Consider the following 24,653-nt stretch of genomic DNA (forward strand, 5'->3'; position numbering starts at 1 on the left):
GGAGGGAGACGAGATGTCTGCAGCCAGGCAGAAAACACAGCCCTTCCTGTGCAGCACCCGCTCCCTCAACAGCCCCTGATTGGATATAATTGGCAGGGGGGCGCAGGGGTGAGATAGCCTCCTAAACAAAGACTGGCACCGCAGTGGGCAGAACACACACACACACACACACACACAGACAGAAGGGTAACAACTCTGAGTCATATTCTCCCAAAAGTGTGCGGCTAAAATGCGAGATAATAGCAGCCTCTTGCTTCAACAGCTGCTTGGAAAACAGCCTGGCCACACTCACCGCCCTGGCAGCCCACGGGATATGAGCACAATCACACACTGATTAAAGACTTGTGCGCGCACACACACACACACACACACACACACAGGTTTAGAAAGAAAGAGAAGGTTACAGAGAGAAAGACAGAGTGAGACGGGAGCTAGCAGACAGGGTTGTGTGGGGTTAGCTGGGGCTCTGCGTCACGGAGCCGGCCTGGGCCTCCTCCCCAGCGCCCCGGGGCGAGGCACTTTCAGCAGGGACCTGCCCGTTTCCTCCCAGCCTTCAAGGGCAGGGCCATGCCTGTCCGCGCTCCAGCCCTCTATCCAGCCCGGGTGTCAGGGCTGAAACGCCAATCAATGCTAACTGGGTAATGGATGGAGGAAAAGACTCGCACGCCAGCGACTGAACGTGTGTCAAAGCGCTGAGCAGGCCCAGCCTCCGTCAATACACTGTTCCCACAGAGCAGGAGACCAATTGGCCGAATCCGATCGTTGGAGCCCGGGGCTGCGTCTGGTTCGATGTTTCCGATGAACGCATGCAAATATTTAACAGATGATCCGGGATCCTCCAGCTCCGTGAGCGGCTAATTTGTCCGTGTGCAGAGAGCTTTTCCGAAGGAGCAAAGAGAATGGCGTCACCGAACGTCTCGTTAAAACAGACGGGAAATCAAGAGACGAGACAGGCGGGTTCCCTGAAGGCCGGTCAGGCCACGGCACTGCGCTCTCAAACATCAAGCAAGGCGCTATACTCAATATGACGCAATACAGAAAACAGAGCTCTTAATGGGAAAGCAACTGCAAACAACATTTGCTCAATAATGACAATTTCACCAAACGAAAGATATATGTGCTTTTTTTCCTTTCCATTTATGTTAAATGCCACTTTTATATGTTCTGCTTCTGCCTTTGGAACAAACCCTCAGGAGCCATGAGGTAAATGGCTTCATTTCGTTTTCCCCACTTATTTAGCGCGCAGAGACGGACGGGGGGAGGGGGGTTTGGTGAGAGAGAGGCGGCGGGGTTGGGGTGGGGGGTCCGAGAAGGGGAGGGTGGGGAGGGGAAAATAGGCTAAATAAGCAAGTGGCTCATTAATATCACTGAAGGTGCATTTCCACTGACAAAGGGCCTCGAGAGGCACCTATTTATTTAGGAAATTAATAAAAGTGAGCGTTTGCCCCAGTGTAAATGCCATTTTCCGTCCACGGCGGCACATGGGCGCGCGGCTGTGCATGGAGAGGGAACACGCCGTGCTCCCTCTGACCTTGACTCTAATTGCGCGGCGGTCACCGGGGAGCGGCACGCTTCTCCCTATCGCTTTATAAACAATTTTAAAGGGGCTGCACCGCTCGCAGACCTTAATTAGTTCATGATCCTTGGGCTCACAGCCCTAAACCCCCCTCTGATCTGTGGGCTGATGGAGGAGCTGAGTACAAGAGTGTTAACCCTATGGGCAGCGCGGCGGGAGGGCAGTTCACGGGCTTCCCCCCACCCCACTGGCGTGCGCTTGTGAGGCCAGGGCCAGGACCCCCCCGAGCTTTAATTGCTGGGACCACGCAGACAGAGTGAGTGAGGTTCTCAAGCACGACGGGAACCGTCCTGGGGCGCCGCGGAGCCAACGAGCTTTGTACCAGTAATGATGGCGTGTGCGAGAAAGTATCGGATTGGTACTAGACGAGAGCTATCGACTCCGGCAGCGGAACGACACCTGGGTAATGGGAAAGCGTCCGAGCTACGGAGGCGGCCACGACGAGTCCGCCTCCACCCCTCAGGCACGTCGACGTGCGGTGAGGAGCTGCAGGCCGACAGCCAGGCGCCTCTGGGGCACGTGGGAGGGGGTGGGTGTGAACCAATAGAGTCCTACTGCAGGGCACCAGGGGGGACAGCTGATGGGAGAGCTGGAGCCGAACAGCAAGCCGTTGACAGCAGAGACGGCGCCCTTTCTGGGCCGGATTCCATGCCGGCCTGCCTGGCATTTGGATTCAGACGGGCCCGGCGCGGTCCTAGCCCAGGCAGCCAGCAGGAGGACTGGGAAGCTGGCACCACGCCGCTGAAGCCTGCTCTCGCCCAGCTCCACAGTCCCAAGCGCTAGGTCAGAGGGGCCATGTCCCTGTCAAGCGTGCGGGGCCGAACGGGGATAACGTCCCCTCCGCACCCCGCTCTAAATCCGGGTTAAGGTGACTGAGCCCCGAAGCCTCCTCCATCACAGACGCCACCCACACTCTGCAGCCACAAATCCTCCCCCCCGCATACAATTAAATGAGCACGCCTCTGCTCATACATACACGGCAGACTGGTTTCTGATTAGTTTACAATATCACAATTTCATCTTAGTCTTCAAAAGGTAATACTACGGATTCCCAGCCTCTAAACATTAGACTGCTCCACGCTTTGCCAAGGGGTGGCAGATGTCATCTGTGGAATGATTTAGTCCAGCTGTATCTAGGAATGAGAAAAGCTGTGGCGTACAGCGGTGCAGGTCAGGTGCGTCCCCTAAGCAGCTCCGCGGAGGAATAATAAAGAAGCCTGGCACAATTGGTGACAGGGTAATTTGGGGGGAAAATAAGCACTTATGTGATTGTTTTTCTAGCCAAATGAAATGAACAGGGCAACCGTGCTATCAGTTTTGATATTTATCCTTGGAAAATGGATGGCTTAAGTGGTTTTTGTGTTGCTGAGCACATTATTAATCTAGGAGGCTGCTTATGGGGAACAGCACCGCACACACCCTGAAGTCAATTATGCCCAGAAGGCGTCTACGCCTATGATGTCATCTACGCCCACGATGTCTTCTGTGACCTGTGCTCCGTGATGTCAGGCCATGTCAGCTCATTTTCTCATTTGCAGAGAAGTCTGAACCAATTCAAAACTGTTCATCTGATCCACACAAGCGTAATGCCACCGCAGTCGGCAGTGGCAAGTCAAATCTTACAAAAGTTGCCCATACGTGTGACTTCATGTTTACATTTCAGATGTACAGTAGTTAGGATTTGTACATGGAGGTCTGAGAAAGGCAGCGTGCCTCTCTCTACCGAACAGAGGTCATTTCGGTGTTATATCCTAGATGTCCGGCAAGCTACAGTTCCCTTGACGTACTCTCAGAAAAGGCACTTCACCGGACTGGTCTGCTCGCACCACTGTGTTGCTGGGTTCAAATGAAGCTATTACTGGCAGACGGTGGAGTCCTTGATAGTCCCAGGCTGAGCAACCCTGCTCTATGCATGTATATAGAACCGCTGCAATTATTCAAGGCCGGTGTCATGGGGCGTGCTGCCGCTGACCCCGCACCGAGCCAAAGACGTCAAAGCAGGTTAGTGCTGGAGAACGGCAGTCGCGTGGAGCTGACATTCGGCGCGGTAACCTGGAGCAGTGGGGCCAGGCGGGAGGGCGAGGTGCGGCAATTATGAGCCGTGTTCTCCCCTGAGCCCAGCTGTCACGAGCGGAGCTTCACCTGACATGGGAGGTGTTTAACATCACTCAGCGTTAAGCTGGTCTCCGCGGCGACGGCCAGCATGCCACGCCGGCATGCTCGGACGGACACACAGGATCAGCTCACACCAGCTCGCTTCAATGCCCTACACCCCACTCACACTGCACCCAAATGCACACCAGCAACAGGACTAAGCAATTATAAGACATTTTAAACCATTTTAAGAAGTTTAAATCTCTGCTTTAGTCAAATTTCTACAATTTACATTTTATGTAAATGTGTTATGTAAATATGTTACATTTTATGTAAATTTTAAATATGGCAAAATCTTGCTTTTGTGCCATTTATGCAGAAGTATCAGAAAGGCCTGGTAAAAGGTCTGTGAGTGTTTTGATCAATGACTGCATCCACACAAATGCAGGTCAATCTTGAAGCACTCCATTTCAAGGGTTCACCAATGTGTGTTTAATAGACTGCGGCTAATATCATAATTGCGATATAAAGCCATATAACTGCAGTATATGCTGTAATGTAACGGTACTCCAGGACATTGTACAGTTTTGAGATGACAGCTTCTGTAGAATTCACACAAAAAGTGGCTCTTCTCCAAAAAGCTATTTCACAAATTTAGGACAATGCAAAACACGGCTTTTAGTCTTATGGGAATACATTTTTTTACCTTCCATTTATTAATTTCTTGCAATAAAAGGTGTCTCAGTTATTACCTTACAAATTACAAATGATGACGACTAGCAGAATGCTACATAATTAACGTCACAAAACCCCTTACAGATCTGGCTTTTTAAGACATACCTTTTTGGATTTTGCACAAATGTACAACGAATCCATTTCTCAAATGTCTCAATATATTCTCAAGGATTCCTTGTATTATTAATGGGAAATAGCTTAAAGATATTTCACAATGAGTCATGGAGCAGTATGGTACACTGAAATATGGACCCAGCAGTGAAGAACAGGGCAGTCTCCCAGAACGTGAGAGGTTTTACAGAAGTCTCTTTCTCCGAGAGGCACGTTATCTTACTCCTTTTTCTCGCGTTTGAGAGTTCTCAAAGTAATTTGCAAAACAAAAGGACTAAGAAATATGGCAGCAATCAATCTTCCTGTCATTGCTTCAGTAACTAAGGGTGAGGACAGAATTCTACAGCTACAGAATTCTCCTACAACCGAACACTGGAGACACAGAGGAGGCCGATAACATCAACCGGCTCACGTCCACCCGCCGAACACATGTGAACGTATAGCAGACGTGAGCCGCTCTGCTTTTGGCCCTGTGCTGGGCTGTGCGAGACGTCTGCTTTGCTCCCAGCTCCTCCTCCTCCTGCTCTCGTGCACGCTGTGCTATTCAAACGCGTTTGGGCCGACGTGCGAGTGCAGGCTCTCCGCCTCAGTGGTTCTGAGAGCGGGTGCAGTGCTGTCAATCAACATTCAGCACCCCCTACCCTCCCGCCCCGCCCCGCCGAGAATCCTGGGGACAGCGGGTTAAGATCTATAAATGCTGGTGTTTACGTCCGTCCTTGAGGAAGTGGGGTTTGGGAAGAGGGGGTGGATTAAGGAGGAGAGCATCTGAGTGGTGTTCACGCGTGTCTGTGTCTGTCATGTTGATAAAGGAGGATGAAGCCTTAACAGTAAAGACCAACTAAATAGGTTCAGCTGCAAACTCCAGAATTTTCTTTTTGGGGAAATTGTGCTGTGTAGGACAAGTCGGGCGTGCTCGCAAGCCCACACACCACCCCCCTGGCACCACCCACCTACACACCCTTAAAACCATACATACAACACACATGCTTTTTCATGCTGCTCTAGCCGCAGGGGCAGACATCTCAGATAATGGCTGTTGTAGTGAGTTTCTTGGCTTAACACACATTTCTCATCTCCTCACCTAAGGGGTGAGAATACAGATGGATTGGCTCCTGCCAAACCTAATGGATCAGCCCAGCTCTGGGCAAGTCCAAAGAGTGACACACACCCAAACAGACCCACACCAACACACACATCAGCGCCAGCATGAAATAAACAACATGGTCATATTGCAGTGATATAAGGTCTTCCTAACAACAGGCTATAACCTACACACTCAGCTTGACATTAACAAACCAGTGAAGGATAGCTGCAATAAACAAACACTAAAAAACATTTCTATTCATACAAGCCACTATTCATTACGACTTTCATGATTGCGTTATGTATTAACGTAGCCAAAGACAACAATTCTGTGTATAGAATATGCCTCTGAACATTGTGAAAGTGATAAATACATTCTATTTAATTTTATGCCTTGTAATTCTTTAGCGGTTCTCATGAACTGTTGCTGTTAGGGTTACACAAAGGACTGAAATCACACTGTCAAAGAGAGAAAATGAGACCACTTATAATGAACCTTTTGCTGAAAAAGTACTGAAGTTTGCGCACAAGAAAAATGACGAGTGATTGCAGGTGTTGAAACGCACGCTCTTGCACTCACACACATGCGCGGAGAAAAGGAACAGGCAACACTAACAACTTGTGAGCAAATGCTGCGTGCTATTAGCATTGAGTGTGTGAAGGTGTGAGGAAAACAATGAGCGGAGGAAGTCATTAGCGCCTATGAGAATCCGCTTTGTACACACAAATTACTGTAGTAATTAGAGACAAAGCAGCACAAAAGGGTCCTGGGCTCCGAGTGCATTTTAATCTACTGGCAGTGGAGAGAGGTGGTTCACCGAATACAAATGACCTCCAAGTGTGGGGGATTGTCATCTGGACTGTGTGTGTTTGTGTGTGTGTGCGCGCGCGCGTGTGTGTGTACATCTGTGAAAAAGAGGGAGGGAGAAAATGAGAAAGGGAGGCAGAAAGGGAGAAGATGAGAGTGAGAGAGAGAGTCCATTTCTCTCGCGCAACACTTCAACACCCAAGCGTAATTACACACTCTTTCATCAACGGGGGGAAAAACAAAAAAAACAAAACAAAAAAAACAAAACAACAACCAGACAAAACCCTTCAAAGTTGGCCACACGGGACTCTTCCACAGCCTTCTGGGTCACGGTGCTCAAAATACCAGACAGAGCCAACAGACAGGCCTGAGCAACTAGCTACCTCAGCGCCACACTCACGCCAGACAGCGAGCGCAGGTTCACACGTCACGTGGACGCAGCCAAAACGGCGCTGGTGTTTTTCACGGCCTTGAATCAATTAGAAACAAGAGAGGCAAACATTTCGCGGCGTTTTATACACCGCCAGGCCTTGTGGGTAAGGAGGCTGCTTCTGCCTGCGGTGCAGAGTGAGAATATTCATCATCGGCTTTATTCCTGGAGCGAGGGAGGGAGGGAGAGATAGAGAGGAAGAGAGAGAAAGAGAGAAAGGGACAGAACACCTTCACGCCTGGGACTCTCAGTGCACTGCTGCTGTGAGTAGAGAGGAAACACACACACACACACACACACACACACACACAAAAAAGTGTGCGTCTCACCCAGCAGAGCGCCCTCTGTACGCACATTCACACAAACAGTGTGAATTTAAGTGGCCATCGGGGGGCGGGGGTGGGCTGTGGGGGGAATCAATTTACCTGAATGCCGTCCAGTAGCTTGCTCATGCACCAGAAGCTGTCAGCCTCGATGTTCCGCAGCACCTCCTCCTGCAAGCTGGAAACGTCGAAATTTTCCACCTCTTCCTCTGCAAAGGAGCCGAAAACAAAAGAGGTAGAGCGGAGGGAGAGAGGAAGAAAAAGAGAGAGAGAAAAATGAGTAAATGAGGGAACAAATAAGATGGGCAGAGAAACAGGGTGGGGTTTAACATAGGGTCCCACCACTGGATGGATGAAACACAGAGCCTCACGCTACATAATGTCGGGGTCGCACGTTTAATGGTGCAAAATGAAGAAGGCATCGCGCAGCATTTGAGAAGCATCTGGCCAAATCTTACCTACCACATTCTGCCAAGAAAAGAACATTTGGTCGCTTATGTTGAGCCTAAAAGGGACCCAAGCACGAGCAGTATTTATTGTCTGTTTACATCAGTTTACAGGAAAAGTAAATTAAATGTTGTCGTTACTTGTGAAGCTGTTCACACAACAGAGCGACAAGGTGTCAAGCATTAATGATTTCCTGACACACCGCTTAATTGGCTTTACCATAAAACCAAATCACAGACAGGTTACAGAGAAATAAATAAATAAGAGAGGTGTGGAACAGCATTCACACACATGACAGACAGAGGTGTTAGGAACAGCAGAAGTTGATTAATGCAATTAGCAGAGCTGTGCTCTGCATTCTCTTCTGATCTCCCGATGACGAGTAAACTGCAGCTCCAACACACAAGTCAGGTAAAACAGAGAACTGTGAGGGGCTCAGAAGTTCTCCCACACAGAGACGCACACCCATACAAGCACGTGCCCATACACACTTATTATGGCAGGGGCTGCCAGTACTGCTCTGTCTCCTTGGCAACGGCGACAGAAGCCCTAGGCTCTGACTCTGACGGGGCTGGAACGCTGGCGGGAGATGGAGATTTGGGAGCAGTGGGGGTGGGGGGGGTTTGTGGTGGGAGGAGCTGCCAGCGCTCCCGGTTCCAGAGTCGACGGTGATGCGGGTCTCGGATGCGTCACCCGGGGCCCAAGCGGCGAGGCTACAGCCTGGTGCGGGGGGTTCAGCTGAGGCTGCTCCCTGCCTCGTCTGCTGCTACGGAGGCGGCGTACGGCTGGAGCGCCTCTCCCCACGACGACGAGACGCTGACAGGCCTCCAGTTCTCGGAGAAAAGGTCATCCTCTGGGAGACACGCCTGAATCGCTTTCAAAAGTCATGTTTAGAGGAGCTCCAGGAAATCGCAGGCTGGGGAACTGACTTTTTATCACTTTTATATAAACATTTAAAAATGGAACATTTTCTTTGTTACAACAAAGGAGTAAAAGAACAGGGTGCACTGAGTTTCTCAAAGCTGCTTCCATTTGAACTCAACACTTCAGCCCAGCTAGCTGTGCCTTGTCTGGCAGCCTGGATCGCTGTGGGCCGGTAGGAAAGGATGCCAAAGACTTCCCACCTTTTAACAAATTAAAGACAATCATTTCTGCACCAACACGGAGGTGTCACTGTCAACTTACTGGAATGAACTAGGTGCTAAGACGAAACTAATTTTAGTCTACCTTGTGGGCCACTAAGCCAGAGTCTTAAACGGCCATCCTGGGAAATGTAATTAAAAATAATAGCCCTAACGGCAATAAGCACTGTTTAACGTTGACCATTCAGCAACAGCCTCTTGAGCTTGGAATCAAACCAGGCATAATAAGCTGGTGGAGATCCACGGCCCACCATGGCCCACTTCACTGGGGATGGTGGGTGGTACCCTCACTGCCTCAAAACACGGCTTTCGGCCTACTTCACCTGAACATAAATCACTAACCATACAGCTCGTCAATCTGGCAGCTAGTGCCACTGGAACTGCAGCCATACAGACTACGGCAGGACGGCTGTGCCCGCTCACTGACTTGGAGCACATTGCGATGCTGGTTCACCGGCTCCACAGTCTCTAGGTCTCCGTTACTATGCATTCAACAATCATGAAAGTGATGCTGTGAGAATCCTTCCTCTGCTGTTGCTACAGTGTGTAGTGCTGATTCTAAAAAGCCACGAGACTGCCGATTTTTCTTGTATACGTAGACACGTAATGACCAAGCGGCAGCCAGGATTTTCCCCTCACCCGCTGGACTCCTTTGACTCTTCCCCAACTCAAGTGCCCGTATCGGTTCCAGTACCTGGAGCCAACCAGGGGACTGGCTGCTCCAGCAGGCTGGGACCGTGTGTCTGGCTCACCTGTGTGTAGCTGCCCGCAAGGTCAGTTTTACAGGCAACTTCAACCTGCTCTCAAAATGCAGGAATATATTGAAGACTGATGTACTTTGACCAAACATAATTGAAATAGTTGCAACAAATCAGTCTTAAAGCGTGTCACCAGCGACAGCTACAAGCAGCAACCTTAAGGAATGAAGGAGCGTTTTGTAGGATCTTTCAACAGTGATCAATCTGATCTCACAACCTTATCCATCACCAGCCTAGACACACCACAGGTCTCCCGTTTGGGGAACTGCTGTCTAGGATTTTAATTGATTTTCACTGTTTTAATTACAGAAGGTTTTAATATTCTTACGGGTGCATCACAGATCCTACGACAACAGGTTTTGTAAGGCCAATAAAGGCCTTTGATCTCATGCTCATTAACAGTGCCATATCCTAGACCTGGTCACAGCACATGGTTAAGGCATCAAGAGCCACCAAATATTAGACAATGAAATTCTGATTCCTGTGTCTCCTCTGATATTTTAATCTGCTGTAAAAGTGGACTATTATTCCTGATTCCGCACTAACCTTTATAATTCTTGTGCACTCCATCCCTCCTTACACCCTCCTGGTGTGATAATCTGGATGAAAGCTTTAATTTTACATACATATAATGTGCTAATGCTGTTGCCACACTGGAAAGCAAGAAGAGTCAAAGCATTTTGGATGAATACAGTACAACTACTCTGAGAAAGACTGCAAAAAAAAAAAAAAAAAAAGATAAAAGCTAAATTCTTTTCGTGCACCTAAATTAACCAACTCTTTCCCCCTCACACCACACTTGTGTTCTTCTCAGCAGGAACATGAAATGAGTTTTGAAAAATATTTTAGCCTAGAAATTATTCAGACCTAATTAGAACACAGGTGAAACAGAACCAGTGAGGGAGATAGGCCGAAAGATCTGGAAATATAAGCCTTATTTTCCAGCACGTCAATTGAACTAACTGGGTGAGCCGAGACGCTGCTGCTTGCTGCCGTCAACCGCTGTTGGTGTGGGTGAAAGACGCTTTAAGATTGATGCGCTTCAGATGAGCGTCACTGAAATGCGAATGTTTGCAGCAACTCAGTCGTAAACGGATTCCTGCACTCGGAGGGCAGGGTGAAATAAAACTGATCTTGCGGGCAGCTAGGCTGACCTACACAGGCGAGCAAAACGCACAGGCCCAACCTGCTGGAGCAGCCGGACCCCTGGAGCCAGAATGGACACATGGTCTCATCACTCATCACTCTTGAGATCGTCTAACTGTACTCTTCACCTCCTACCTATTAACATTCTGAACATTCTTAATGACTTCAACATGAAATTTTCCAAAGTATGAAAAATTTTTACTCCTGTTTTATAACCACATAAAAGCTTCTCTCTTTCCATTTTCTGTTAATTGTGATCATTGATAATGTAGTGACCATCTAATGAAATGACCCGCACCTCACTGCTGTGACATTCTATAAAGTCTGTCACACTGTAGCCACTGCCAGCAGTGAGAAATATACACACACACTCATACACACACGCACGCACGCACACTCATACACACACGCACGCACACACACACGCGCACGCACACACGCACGCACACACGCACGCACACACACTCACACTCAAGCTCACTCTCACACACACACACACGCACGCACACACACACACACGCACGCGCACACACACTCACACACGCGCACACTCACACACGCGCACTCACACACGCACACACTCACACACGCACACACTCACACACGCACACACTCACACACGCACACACGCACACACTCACACACGCACACACTCACACACGCACACACGCACACACACGCTCACGCACGCTCACGCACGCACACACACTCAAGCTCACTCTCGCACACACGCACACGCGCACACGCACACACACACTTCTGTGTCAGCTAGACATGGTTACTATAATACTCTCTTATCTGGCCTTCCAAAGAGCTCCATTACAGGTTTCCAAGTTCAGAGTGCTTATGTCAGAATCCTGACATTCAGCACAATGGGGGCTCAGACCACACTCTTAAATCCTTTCACTGGTTACCTGTATCTTTTGGAATTGCTTTAAAGATTCTTGGATGAAGTGTCTTTGTGGTATTTTCCCTTCTTTACTTGAAATGCACTGAAAAAAAAACTTGCCCTTCTCAACCTACCTGTAGTGAAACAGATACAATCCTGCAAGATCCTATCGATTATTAAACAGCAGTATGCCACACCGGGCTGAATGGGGGACCGGGGGGGGGGGGGGGTGTCATCTTTTAGGTACTATGGATCCAAGTGCTGGATTGGCAACATTTTCAGAATGAGGGCTCTGAAACCCTCAGAGCTACTGACATACTTATCACTTTGTCAAAACTAGCTTTTATTAAGGATTTGTATTTTGTTAAATATTGTTTGTTCCTTACTCTACTTTCTCCCCACAATTAAACTTCTCTATGTTAACTTCTTTGTATTATTTCAGTGAATTTCAGTATTATGTAAATTATCACCATTCTTCCATCACCTTATGTTCAGGACTCAGGCCTGTGTATGCTAGTGGCATTATGGGTGTGTGTGTCTTAGGGCTGGCGTAAGGAACTACTGGCCTTTTTAAGTGGGAATGCTCAAACAGTCCAACATCTTAGCGCCTTAGCCCCTCCCTTACTCATCACAAAACATGAAGACAGAAAGGAGCTGGGCTTTCAGCACAAGCCAACAGCACCTCCTGTGGTAAGCAGGGGAATTGCAACATCATAGCATCATAACATTTTCAGGACTGGGACAAATACTCAGGGCTGGTGACAACAGCTTCAGTGGACCGCTCTGACGCCAGGTAGCACGGCCCATCCTCTCTCTCTTCTTACCACGCCCACAGAGCTGTTGTACTTCAAATGGACCACACAGACAAAGGGCTTAGACTTAGAATCAGAGAGCAAAGGCTGTTAACTGTGTCCCATAAGCACAGACCGCAGCATGAGTGGCTAGTGCACATCAACACGCGCTTCTCTGGTGTTCAACCTCCTGTCCCTGTGAGCTCACAATCACACCCTCTATCCAAATAGATCAGGACGGAAGCTGGCGGTTGCCAATGGAGACACATCAGCTGTATGAAGACAAGATGATGGAGTCGGTACATATAAAAACAGTAGAGGGGACAGCAGAGACAGAGTCTCCACACAACACGCGCACGCTCATCCACCTCTAGCCTACATCCTGCAGTCTTACTGAGACATGTGCAGGTGGACTATTATATCACAAGCACTCTAGGTATACTTCCATGTTTAAAAAATGTATAATGTAAAAAAAATTTGTATTATAAATAAATTTTTAATATATATATATATACATATATATATATATATATATATATATATATATATATATATATATTCATCCCCCCCCCCCCATTTTCCTAGGAACAGAAAAATGGAAAGACTGAAACACACACCCATCATGCCCCCAGTAAGAGCTGGCAAAATGGCCCTGGGTTCTTCTTTCACACTTTCTACACGGAATAGAGTGCTAACCACTCGCTGAGCTACACCACCACATCTGTGCTTAACAAAATCGGTGCGTGAATGTCGGAACAACTCCACACCCGCTTAGCCAGGGAGTCTTGGCAACTGCATATGACACGACTCATGCGATCCAAGCTCTCCGATGGGGTCGCATGTGACGGGTACCTCGGTCCACGCTGACTGAGAGTGGCGTTTACGGGGCTTCGCCGTCCGGACGCTTGTACTCTTTGAAGCCCGAGCGGCGAAGGGTCTTGGCTTCTTTGAGAGACGTGTGCAGTATCGACCACAAGAGCCCAGCCCTGGTGCCACACAGCGCTGGGAAGACTAGCAGCGCAGAGGACATAACGCACACGAGGTGTAGCTAATCTGGTGTCACGCAGAGGGCTCACGTGGACCCGGACAATATGACTGACAGAGCGCCGACAGTAGTCTCATTTTTCCACTGGCACTGAATCTCCCAAGCACAAATTAAAACAGGACTTTATCACAACGCTGAATAGCTCTTATGATAAGATACAAAGCGTGAGTGAAGAACAAGCGCCCCTCTGTGCCGCTCTCTTGGATGAAGGGTTGGAAAGAAATACCACTGATTAACATGTGCTGAAAGACAAGACAGGGCTTAATTGCCATTGAGGACACTGAGAAACTTCCTGTGACAGGAAAAACAGTAACAGTCGACTTTGTCGCTGGTAGCGGGACTAAGCTCAGCTATGCCTACCATAAAAATTCGGGGGTAAAAATGATGACACCTTGACTTTTTGGCAGAAATCGAGCAAGCAAACATCAGAGATCTCAAGGATCAGCATTAGATGTATGGCGCCAAAAAAAAAAAAACAAAAAAAAAAAACCTCATCTTTCAGTGACAGACATTAGAAACTGCAGCTTTATGGGACCAACCGGGAGGATAACGATCATAGTATTATGTTGTAAAAAGCCGTTAAGTTTATTTAAGTTTATCAGGTATAAGTTTATCAGGGAGAATGCATGCGAACAGCCTAAGGACTTCCGAGAGACATCATAGATCACAAATGCTGGATCCATACATTATTTTATCTTTAAATCACCTACACAGTCTTCAAGAGGTTACAGTAATCCCAGAAGATACCCAAAACTGCCCATATCTAAAAGAGACAAATCAGGTGTATTTTAAAGAGCTTAGTGCTTACTCACTATATAATTAGTCAGTGATTTCCACACCCATGTCATCTGGACACAGTTTTTTTTTTCTGTTGTGTTCTCTAGATTTATTCTTGTCATTTCAGAATGCACTCCTCAATCCCAGAAGTGAAAAGTGCTGTCTCTAGAATTGACTGCGCTTAACCTTTCATATCCCTCAGACTGAGCAAATGCATTAGAATGCAAAATTCCATACAAGGCATTTGGCTCCCCGGCACTCAATGACGATGTTCATGAGTGGTGGGAAAATCAGCATGCAGAAAGTCCCGGCCACAGCCGCAGTGCCTGTGTGTGACATCGGAGGCTCTCAGCGCTGCTGGCGGCAGCGTGTGTGCACAGTGCACCACTGCATCACACGTACAGTCGAGCACAGAACGACAAATGCAGCAGAATCAAATACGGGGCTTGATGTGGTCAGTAAAAGAGATATTTCAGTGCTGTACATTAGTTTCTTAATGAAGGCATATTATTTTCTTTTCATGAGAGGATTTGATTGCAGAAAACAGGGTGTGTTTTGGTAGCAAACAACTACCAAATCAAAGCAATATTCACATTTTTGAGAAAATATATTTAATATATTTATTGCGCATGCTTCGGTTACTGGAAAATTGCCTTGTGCATGGCAGTGTAAGATACAAGTTCTTTTGTTGTATACTGACCCCACATGGTATCATCAACCAAGCCCAAGGTTGACAACTGTACTCGACTGCAGTACAGGTCGCATGAGCGATGGAAGGTGCCAGTGTGCTGAACGCAGCATGGCCGTATGTTTGGGGAGCGGTAATTGGGGGAGCGGAGGCCACTGGTGGTTTGAGGACAGCTCGTTTGGGCCGCAGCGCCACTGGGACACCTGGCCTGACCCGGGGGACACGCCGAGGCGTGCTGCTCCTCCGCTGTGTGTTAATTAGCACGTGCCGCGGGTGTCCTGCTTCTCAGAGTGGTATGTGCACGCGGCCCTCTGTGAGCATATATGCATGGGCGGAGCACGGCGCCATTCTTACCAGCAGACACACGCTGCGGTTTCAGCGAGCGCCCGAACGTCGCGGGCCCGGCCGAGGCGCGCGCGGGAACGAAAGCTGCCATCTCCATTACTGTTCTCTCGCCGCCTCGCCTTGTTGGCAACGTTCGAGAGTACGTCAAAGATAGGGAGTTAAGGAAAAAGACTGAAGATGTCCATACGGTGCAGATCCCTCCATCTGGAGCCAGGCTCCCAGCTCACTCCCACCACTTCTTCCTGCCGGCCTGCGGCCGCTTCCTGCATGCAGGGGCTTGTGGACAAGCTCACCGTGGCACGTGGGCGCGGCCAGCTGTGAGGACCTGGCACTGCTTTTGATGTCCAGCGCCACGCGGCCCCGCCGTATGCACTCTGTTGGCCAGGCCGCGGGGTGGAAAGGGGGGGGGGGGGTGTGCAGGAAGGATGGGCCTCCTCGCCTTGCAGCACCCCAGAGAAGGATGCTGATGCACCCGGGTTCCTCCGGCAGCACCTTGCGCTCTTCCTCATGACGGACGCGAGTGACCGCCACAGTGGCTAACGAGTGGCGCGCCGGTTGTACAGAGGTGCAACTGGAAGTATGGATAATTAACACGGGAGGCGACTTACGCGGCAGAACAGCGAGAGCTACACGCGTAATTATAATGCAAGTGTGGAATCGCGTGAGACGGAAGGTACTGATCTGTCTTATAGAGATCATCGTGTGGAAGTAACGAATAAAGTGCCTCTGGCAGGGGTAGGAACGAACGGCTCCAGCGCTCTGAGAGTCAGACGCTCCGATCATTCAGGAAGAGCCCGCAAGGACTCCAATAAACGACACTTCCCGAGGAGGGGGTGATCATCAATTAAGGCAAGCTTACAGATTTTAATACACTTATGCCAGACATAATAGGCCTGGGTTTTCCAATGGGTAAAATAGAAATGAAATAAATGAATAAAATATTATTTTTGCACTGAACAACTGTTCTTGTGCGGTTTTACCACTGCGCCACACCAGTCGCCGGGCTTCAAATAGGAATGTGCTTTGCTTTTCGAACACATGGTCAACATCCAAAACCCAATCCTGCCTAGTTTTCTAATGCTCTAAACTTAATGTCAGCATGCATTAAACTGTACACAACTTAAGCAATTTATCAGGCAATGCAAACATGTTGAACATAATACCGGTGTTGGCATGGATAAGCCATGGATAATCGCCAAATTGGTGGCATGCTGTTCACAATTCAGCTATAGTCCAAGAAGTGGTAGAACTGGATGGGGGATGAAGTTCTGTTATGGCAACATAGTTTTCCATAATTTTTATGGCAACATAATTTTCCTTTAGGCCTCCACCCCAATTTAATTTAAATAATTTCAATTCATTTGTGTAATATTAAGTATCAAGCCTTTAATAATTATGAATGCTTTAAAACATATGGCCAGGCATTTTACACAAATCTCTTAATTAGGACGCTACTGATCATGATTAATACCAATAAATCACAAAGACCACAAACTAATCAATGCTGATTTATTATTTTTTTTAAACAAAAACATTTAATTTTGTGTTTTTGGCTTTTCAAACCCGCCTGCAGCTCCCACACTCACTCACACGGGGATAGCCGACAGTCCGGCAGTTCTTACACGCATCCAGATCATACCAGCATTGAGTCTTGAGCACTCAGACATCCACCACCAGACATGTGGAACAGGGAACTGGGGTACATAGAGGCAAGCTTTTAGGCCAGCCGGACACGCGAGCGTGACTACGTGCGTGCACACTCTGCCACTTCAGCAGTGGGTGAAAAGTCCATTCGGACCTCTCTCTGCCTCCGAGGACAGCCGCACTAATGGCCAGAGAGGAGACAAGAAAGTTTCCCAGACTGTGAAATATGAGCCTGGATCAGTCCATTAAGGAATTAATTTGCAGTTCTCAGCAGTTTGAGGGAAATCATTAGACTTACAGTAATGAGACATTAAGGGCACGGTCGCACAATTTAATTGCACTTTGCACCCTTGTAAATTGATAAATAATGTACAGAATATTTGGTACCGTAACGAATACATTTATGTGGGGCCGAGTACATGGCACGCCCTCGAACGTAATGAGCTCTACAATAAACAGACAAACTTTTTATTGCAGCAAACGGTGCTAAGACGAGCACGACACAACTCACTAGTGAAGATGAGCAGAGAGCAATTTCTCAAAGCAGAGATCTATGCAGAAATTCAATTTATAGCTTTTTATAGCTGAGTAATTAAACCAGATCCAAAAATATTCAATATTCTGCGATTACTCAGAGAAAACGAATGGCTTGGTGACAGCACAATTTCTATGAATTATTCTCTGCTCGAATGCATTTTACATTCAAAGACGAGGAAATGTATGCGTCATTTCGGATCGTGCATTCATCACGGGTCAGTGCAAAGATTTCAAACCATATTGCACATTTAGCCAGGATAATCATAATCATGAATAAGACGCAGGCAGGAACCTCATCAACAAAGCCTGAATAAAGCTAGAACAGGACTGGTAGGGAGGGGGGAGGGAGCTATAATCTATAGTCTTACTTCCAGGACATTTTTTGACTTTTAATGGCTGTTATTAAATTAGCCATTTTTTTTCCCCCTGACAGGCTGATAAGAGATAAAACACTTTGTCGGGTTTTCAACATCTTTACAGGCGCTGGGCGGCTCGCGCCTCTGCTAATCACACCTTTCAGCTGCGCGCGTCTCTGGCTCTTCAGGCGAGGCTGGGAGAGCGCAGGGCAGACGGCGCCGTTCGATGGGCAGCTCATGCAAAGAGGAGCGGGGGAGAAAAGGGAAAAAGGGAAAGCGCGCAAAAAAAAAAAAAAAAAAAAAAAAAAAAAGCAAGCCGCCACACAATGCCGGGAGACCTGCCGAGGCAATCACTTAACAACTCGTTAGAGCAAATCAGGAGCGCTCATCAGAGCGGCAGTGAGACTGGCACCCGGCTCGCCTCTCCGGTCCGAAGGAATCCGAACAAACCCGTACTCATTAAAGGCTCGCCGATGTGTCACACACCACTAAGCATTCGATTCCCTGGTTGGGGGAGCCTGTGGCTCTTGGTCAGGGCACACTTCAGAGCGAAGAGTGCCGCCGATGAGGCGAGGCGAGGCGAGTCAGGACTGGGGGGGGGGGGTCAAAGGGCAGGTTAGATTGGGTGTGGACTGCTGGCGGGGATGGAGGAGAGTGCGGGCAAACAGACGCTCATCCACTCCCGCGTCACCAGCTGTCTGTCGGTCTGCTGCTGCTCTGAGGGTGAGTGTGACAGAACTCCACGGGGCCTCTCATGCGGAGTGAGGAAGACATTCCAACAGATCTCAGTGAGGCTCCACTTCCTGCCTCCCCTCCCCTCATATCCCCCCTCTCCCTCCCCCCACCATCAATGATGCCTGATCACACTGACACAATTCCATATTCATGGATTTCAACTGGGTACATTATCTCAACACTTTCACATTAAGGGTGATTAGTGCATTTAGTCGGAGACGTTCAGTGCCAGGCTGAATAAAGCATTTCTTTCCCTGCTTGTGTACTCACTTCCTCGGCGCACGCTCGGCGTTGAGAACGTTCAACGAAGACACCGCCGCTTTAACGCTGTAATCTGTGTCCAGAAACTGGGACGTGGCTGGGTGGAACATGCGAAGCTAATCCCTTAACCGGTCATAAATCGCGCGGCCGTGCGCACTGAAATAAGAATTTCCGCACGCTGGGCAATAGCAATGCCGGACGTTTCTCGCATTTCCATCACCGTTTTAAACGCCGTCTGTCTCTTCCGCTGATCGGGTGTAGAAGACACGCTTAGGCAACCGGCACTACTTTAAAATGCTCAGTCAGCATAAGGGGACAAGCACTTGGATGACGAAGCGCGAGGCTCAGTGGTGCTGGCCGGGGAGCGAAGGCAAACGGTGTTGCGCTATAACTGGTGCCTGGAGAAGAAAGAGCTTCTCAGCCTTGCAAAAGCCGCGAGCGCGGGAGTTGTCAGGGCAACAAAGAAAGGTCTTGCACAAGCGGAGACGCTGAAAATAGCAGGCAGGCCTACAATGTGGCTACTCAACCCTGACTGACACCACAATTACTGGTCATCTTAACAACCAGCAGTTTTGGCCATTTGTCAGGACAAGTCCTGAGTCATCCATACAGCACTGGCGGCGCTGAAAGTAACAGCAACCGAGAAACATTTCGTTAATTATCCGTGCAAACCAGTGCTGATGACCAGTGACAGGCAGCGCCAAGCAACCGCGGCTCTCCTCTAGAGCTTCACACTGGGGGCATCCATACATCTGGACAGAGCAAATTACAATATAGATCTCCTCCCTGTTCAATACAGCGCCGCATTAAAAGGCAGCCCATATCGCTCCCTCAAACTCATCCCCTTTAATTATCAAGCTTTAATGTTGCCTAATGGGAAAATTGTTTTGGCCTGAATAATTGAAACAGGTTAAGGAAGATAGTAGAAAGCCTCTAAAATAAATAAATAAACCGCACAACCTATCGCAGGCGGAGGTGTGCGTGTGTGAATCGAAGGCCGCTTTTAATACAGGCCAACGCCGCAGATTAAGAATATCGACAAGAATAGACAAGAGATGCAGTTCAGTCTGGGCTCAGATTAAAGGAGGAATGAGCGATGACGCACGGCTGCGACTCGGAGGCAACGTCTGATGGTAGTGTCTGGTTTTAAGCAGGTCAGCCATAAATAACTCTTATTTGCATATGCAGCAGGAAGAGCCAATGCCAGGAAAGCTAGCCTCATCGGAATGGAAGAATAGAACAAATGGAAGGACCGTCCACAGGTGGATAAGAGCACGTCCCTCCACATCAGGACCGGGCTCAAAACCCACCCGCCACAAAGTCGGCAGAGGTGCGGTGCCGACAGACGTCGCGCTGTGCTGCCGCTTTGCTCAGGGCTGAGGAGAAACCAAGCGGCAAGCACGTGGTGTTCCGAAACCCCGCCGCCTCTGTTCAATTAAACTGGCAGTGGGCCTGCTGCGTACATATGCACACACACATAATCAGTGCACAAATTCTTAAGATTTATTATTCAAATATATTCCTAAAAGCACACTAATTAGCATACCTTTTTCTAATATTTGCCCAGTCTGCCACTGCTGTTGATAATGCACGGAAACTTTGTTTGTGAAGGCTTGAGTCAGCTGGCTTCTTTGAAAATCGTTCATTCCATATTTGGTGGAATACAAATATTGCTCATGTGGGTACTATGAGGAGGCACTGGAAGCTTTAGAAAGACTGAAAGGGCCTATAACAAAAATAATATGGAAATATTTTAATTTAATAATCTGCCACAGATTTAAGTTTACCTAAACATAAAAAACTATAAAAAAAAATCTCCGTGTACTTGTGACTTTCACAACAGGCCTCTACTGGGAGCGTGCAATCTGCATTCTTATCCTGCAGCCTTACAGCAGTGTGCAAACAGCAGGCCTAACTGGGCGGAAATTACATCCTGTCACCGTGCATTTTTCAAAACAGGGATTTTGAAGACGAGGCTCCGAGGACCGGTGGGAGCAGCACGGCAGCAGGAGTGCGCCGCTCCGCGGGCCTCTTCCTCCCTCTCTTCCTCGGCCCCAACTGAAGCATCCTGGAAGTGGAAGGCAGCCTTCGGCGTGCAGCTTGCTAGCCAACGTGCCGCGAGGCGCATGTCAGCGGGAAGGCGGGTGAGCGAGCAGTGCGCGACGTCCCTGGACGGGCACGGAACGAGCGTTTCGGTCAGAAAAAGAAAAACCAGGGAAATAAGAATGTACAAATTAAATAAATCAAAACACCAACTTCCACTGCACGAGAGGATGAGCGAGCCGCTCCCTTCACATCAGGAGGACTCTTTAGCCTTCAGTGGCTGGTGGGCTGTTCCCACCACTGGTGGAGGTGTGGCAGACATATTCTCCTCACAGTGAGAGTGCAGTGCAGGGGCTCGCTGGGCTTCCCGACTTTAACGGGGCCTCCAGGAGCCTCCAGTCTGCGTCAGAGCCGCCGTGGGACGGTGGGGCCGTGGCTTACGGAGCCCCGCGGAATTTCAAAGTTAGGACTTGTCAAGCGGAGTTGGGGTTCAGACCACCATATCCACTCTAATAGAACCTGTCTGTAGCAGACAGACAGACAGAAAAGGAGAGGAGTCACACCTCCCTGAGAGCATCCTTCATATTCAGACCTCTTTGGTCTCACACACACACACACACACACACACACACACACACACACACACACACACACACACACACACACACACACACACACACACACACACGACAGATGAGGATCAGCTTTCAACCAAAGTCGTAATTAGATGTCTCATTCCACCACTCAGCGAACCTGTAGCACACAAGTGAGAGAGGGAGGAAAAGAAAATAGAAAACCCCGAAAACAAGCAGTACTTCAAAACCAACACGGAAGGTGTGGCGGCGGCGCGTTTGAAGGTTCCAGCCGCCTGGAGCTCTTTTGACGCTCATCAGTGCTCGAAGGCCTTGGAGAAAGCCGGCGCCGTGATCCTTTGATGATCAGACCAGCGTCTGAGAGAGCGGAGTCGGCAGCGCCAAGACACTACAGCGCACAAACAGCTGCTGCCCGTAGTGTCGCCCACGTCCGCCACATCCTGTCCCTCCAGCAAGTCGGACCCCTGGGATGGGGCACCTGCGGACCGGCTTATGGGCCTCACGTAAGCAGGGAGAACAGATCAAAAGACGCAAGTAGTGTGCACCTGCCCTGGTTAGCAGAGTGCTACCCTGCCCCAGTGCTACCCTGCCCCAGCACATCCGCTGCTACGGCGGGGGTTAGCTCATTAGTCTGTGCCCACTGCTGACCCCTGACTGTTATGCTACGCAGCTCTGGCACTGCGAAAGGCATGGATGAGTGAAGTCGTCCTCGGAGCGTTTTAGAACACAAACACTGGCATAAATTATATGCCGATTACCTTGATGGCATTATTCATCTTACTAACCCTGGGCGTGTGTTATACGTTGTGGCGGGAAGTTGTGGAGATTTACGGGTTACATCTTAGGTGCCTTTAAACGCTTTGCTTTCACTTCAGCCGCGTGACAGATCACACGCGCCCGCACTCTTTGAGCAGACTACTCACGGCTTGCTGCTTTTAAATCCAGCAAATCGATGAACTCCATGTGAGTTTACACACCAGTGGTACTGTAGGGGTCTGTCAAGTCCAACAACCATTACTAAAAGGCTTTTATGTGTCTAGAACTGTAAAACAGGAGGGGAAAAAAAAGGGACTGATGACTTACCAATGTACTCAAAGACGTATACCACGAAGAAGGGTGTGACGAGGTCATTGATGCCCTGCACGTAGCCGCTGGCTGGGTGCCGGATCGCCCAGATGAAGAGAATCCGCTCAAAAATCTGCGGAACAAGCAGGGGCCAATCAGAGCACTCGCTAACAAAGCGGTAGAGCCACAACGAACGAGTACACAATGCGTGACGGGGCTCCCGTGCGGCAAGGTCACCCGTTTGGCTGCTTTTAATTAAACGCATGGAGAGAATCGCACATAGCCAGCAATCAATTAAGAGAATCAATTAAGCTTTCAAGAGTAATTAGCATCATAACATTCCACGGAGCAGGCGGTGAAGGTGCGAGTGGGACGGAGCAGTGGGAACGCGGTACTGGAAGTTTGCATGCAGCGATTAGGAACGGTGGAGCTTGGCTACGAGGTCGAGAGTTGTCTGGAACGTCCGCCTTTGAAGCAAAGTTATCTTGTTTTTAATAAAGTGGAAGACATTAGGCAAAGTTTCCTCTATTTTTATCAGTATTTTACCACTTTTCTGTTTTATATTTTGTGAACATTCTCCCATCTGATGGATAAAAAGGTTTTTTTGCTTCTTGTTTTTGTGCAAATACCTCCATCTTCATTACAGTCAACATAGTAGGTGCTTTTTTTGTTGTTGTTTTACTGCACATGCTCAGATTTAAAAGGGGTTTGAAAGGCAAACGAAATCTCACTTAGTAAGGACCCCCTCTCATGTCTGAGACACCGAAGTGATGTGTGGTGCGAGTGGGAATCGTCAGACGTCCCCATACACGTCAACTCCCGCGTGAACATGCCACTCACGGCTGGCTGAGAAGGCCAGGGGATCAAGGCTGCGCGGTACCACAGCACAGCTCACTGTCTTATTCTGCTGCCTGTCATGTTCAAAGCTCTGTTTGTCAAAGGAGGGGGGGGTGTTAAAGAGGGAGGGGGAAGCGTGTTAACGCAAGTTGTTCCACAAGTCTGATGTCTCCTCTTCTCCTCCCTTTTCTCTCCATCTCTCCCTCCCTCCCTCTCTCCCTCGTTCTCACCCCCTCTTCCCCTCTGGGATTCATGGCCAGCTCTCACTCTCTTCCAGAAGCCCATCACAGACTGGAAATTAGACACTAAACCAGGCAGCAGAAATCAATGGCCAGCCAGAGTGTATTGAGGAGCCGAGATCGAATACATTATCCGTTTATTTGCTTAGCTGAGCGCCTCCTGCGGTGTGGAGCCCTTGGCCTTACGTGCCCGGTTTGCTTATCCCCACCGATGCTTTTTCTGCAACTTAGATTAAGCACTAATTCCTGTAAAGGGCAGGAAAGGAGAGGCGAGGCAGAGAGAAACTCGCTCGTGGCCATAACACATCGACCAAGCTCGGCGGGGCAAGCTCCAACGCAGAGGACGGCACCACCTGATGGCCAAGGTCACACGGCAGAGGGTGAGAACCTGCTTTGCGTCTCATTAGCTGGCCCGCCTTCTGTGCCGGAGTGGCAGGTCGCTCCGGACGCTAATGGAGAGTCTGGAGGGGCATCACGGTTGGAGCGCTGACTAGACAGGTGAAGAGGTCTCTTTAGCATGCCGGCCAGAGCGATGGTGTGGAAGAAAGGGAGCAGGTGTGAGCATGCAGGCTGCGGCCTCGACCCAATGGAGAGGTCACGGAGCAGTCCCATCACGGGCATCTGTGATGTTAGGAGTTAGTCCAATATAGGTGGGTAGTCACATGGGAGCTACCCACACGGTTTCCGGAAGAAAAACCTTCTGTCGCATGACGGAGTAGGAATAAAGAAACCTTTTCCTAACCAGCTGTTGGCCTACGTGAACGTGTGGAAATGTTCACAGATTCTATTTTCATGAACTGGGACAACAGAGGAAGTTGTTGCTTATCTAAGTTGATGCTTATCCATCTCTTGCCAAGAGGCCTAATGGCAGCACAGGGCCCCCAGAGTACAATAATCTTAAAACGGCTTTAAAAGGAGGCATTGATTCAAATACCTGTTCTGAGACATAAGCACTCATATTTAGTCCAGCAGACAAGTGCCGCTTGACAAAAAGTTATGCCAAAATGACATTTTTTGTGGCTATCAGAAGGATCTTTTCACCAATCTGAAGAGCCACAGGCATTAGTCCTGTCACTTAGTCTGACTGAATGATAGGAGCAATCAATACTGCTGAACTTTTCCACTTTGTTGCTATGGCTGCAGCCTCTTCTGTCA

At 48.9% G+C, this 24,653-nt stretch overlaps 1 protein-coding gene and 1 long non-coding RNA gene across 6 annotated transcripts in view; both read right to left on the reverse strand.

Moving 5' to 3' along the window:
* The window catches only part of tbc1d22a (TBC1 domain family, member 22a), an 86,780-nt gene that overhangs the window by 36,375 nt on the left and 25,752 nt on the right, over positions 1–24,653 (reverse strand). For all 5 annotated transcript variants that reach the window (XR_014125815.1, XM_081722735.1, XM_035528307.2 and 2 more), the window contains 2 exons: positions 22,441–22,555; positions 7,263–7,369 (listed from right to left, as the gene is read on the reverse strand). Coding sequence is in view for 4 of the 5 variants with exons in the window: in XM_081722735.1 (XP_081578861.1) it covers positions 7,263–7,369; positions 22,441–22,555 (222 nt within the window). In the remaining variant the exon portion in view is untranslated. The remainder of the gene's footprint in view (positions 1–7,262; positions 7,370–22,440; positions 22,556–24,653) is intronic.
* On the reverse strand, positions 20,204–22,434 carry LOC145659709 (uncharacterized). The gene is made up of 2 exons (XR_014125816.1): positions 20,978–22,434; positions 20,204–20,889 (listed from the first exon to the last, which is right to left on the reverse strand). It is a non-coding gene; the product is annotated as an uncharacterized LOC145659709 (long non-coding RNA).

The sequence above is a fragment of the Electrophorus electricus genome, chromosome 11 (genome assembly GCF_041902795.1).
Source record: "Electrophorus electricus isolate QZ-2024a chromosome 11, ASM4190279v1, whole genome shotgun sequence".
Classification (NCBI taxonomy): Eukaryota; Metazoa; Chordata; class Actinopteri; order Gymnotiformes; family Gymnotidae; genus Electrophorus; species Electrophorus electricus.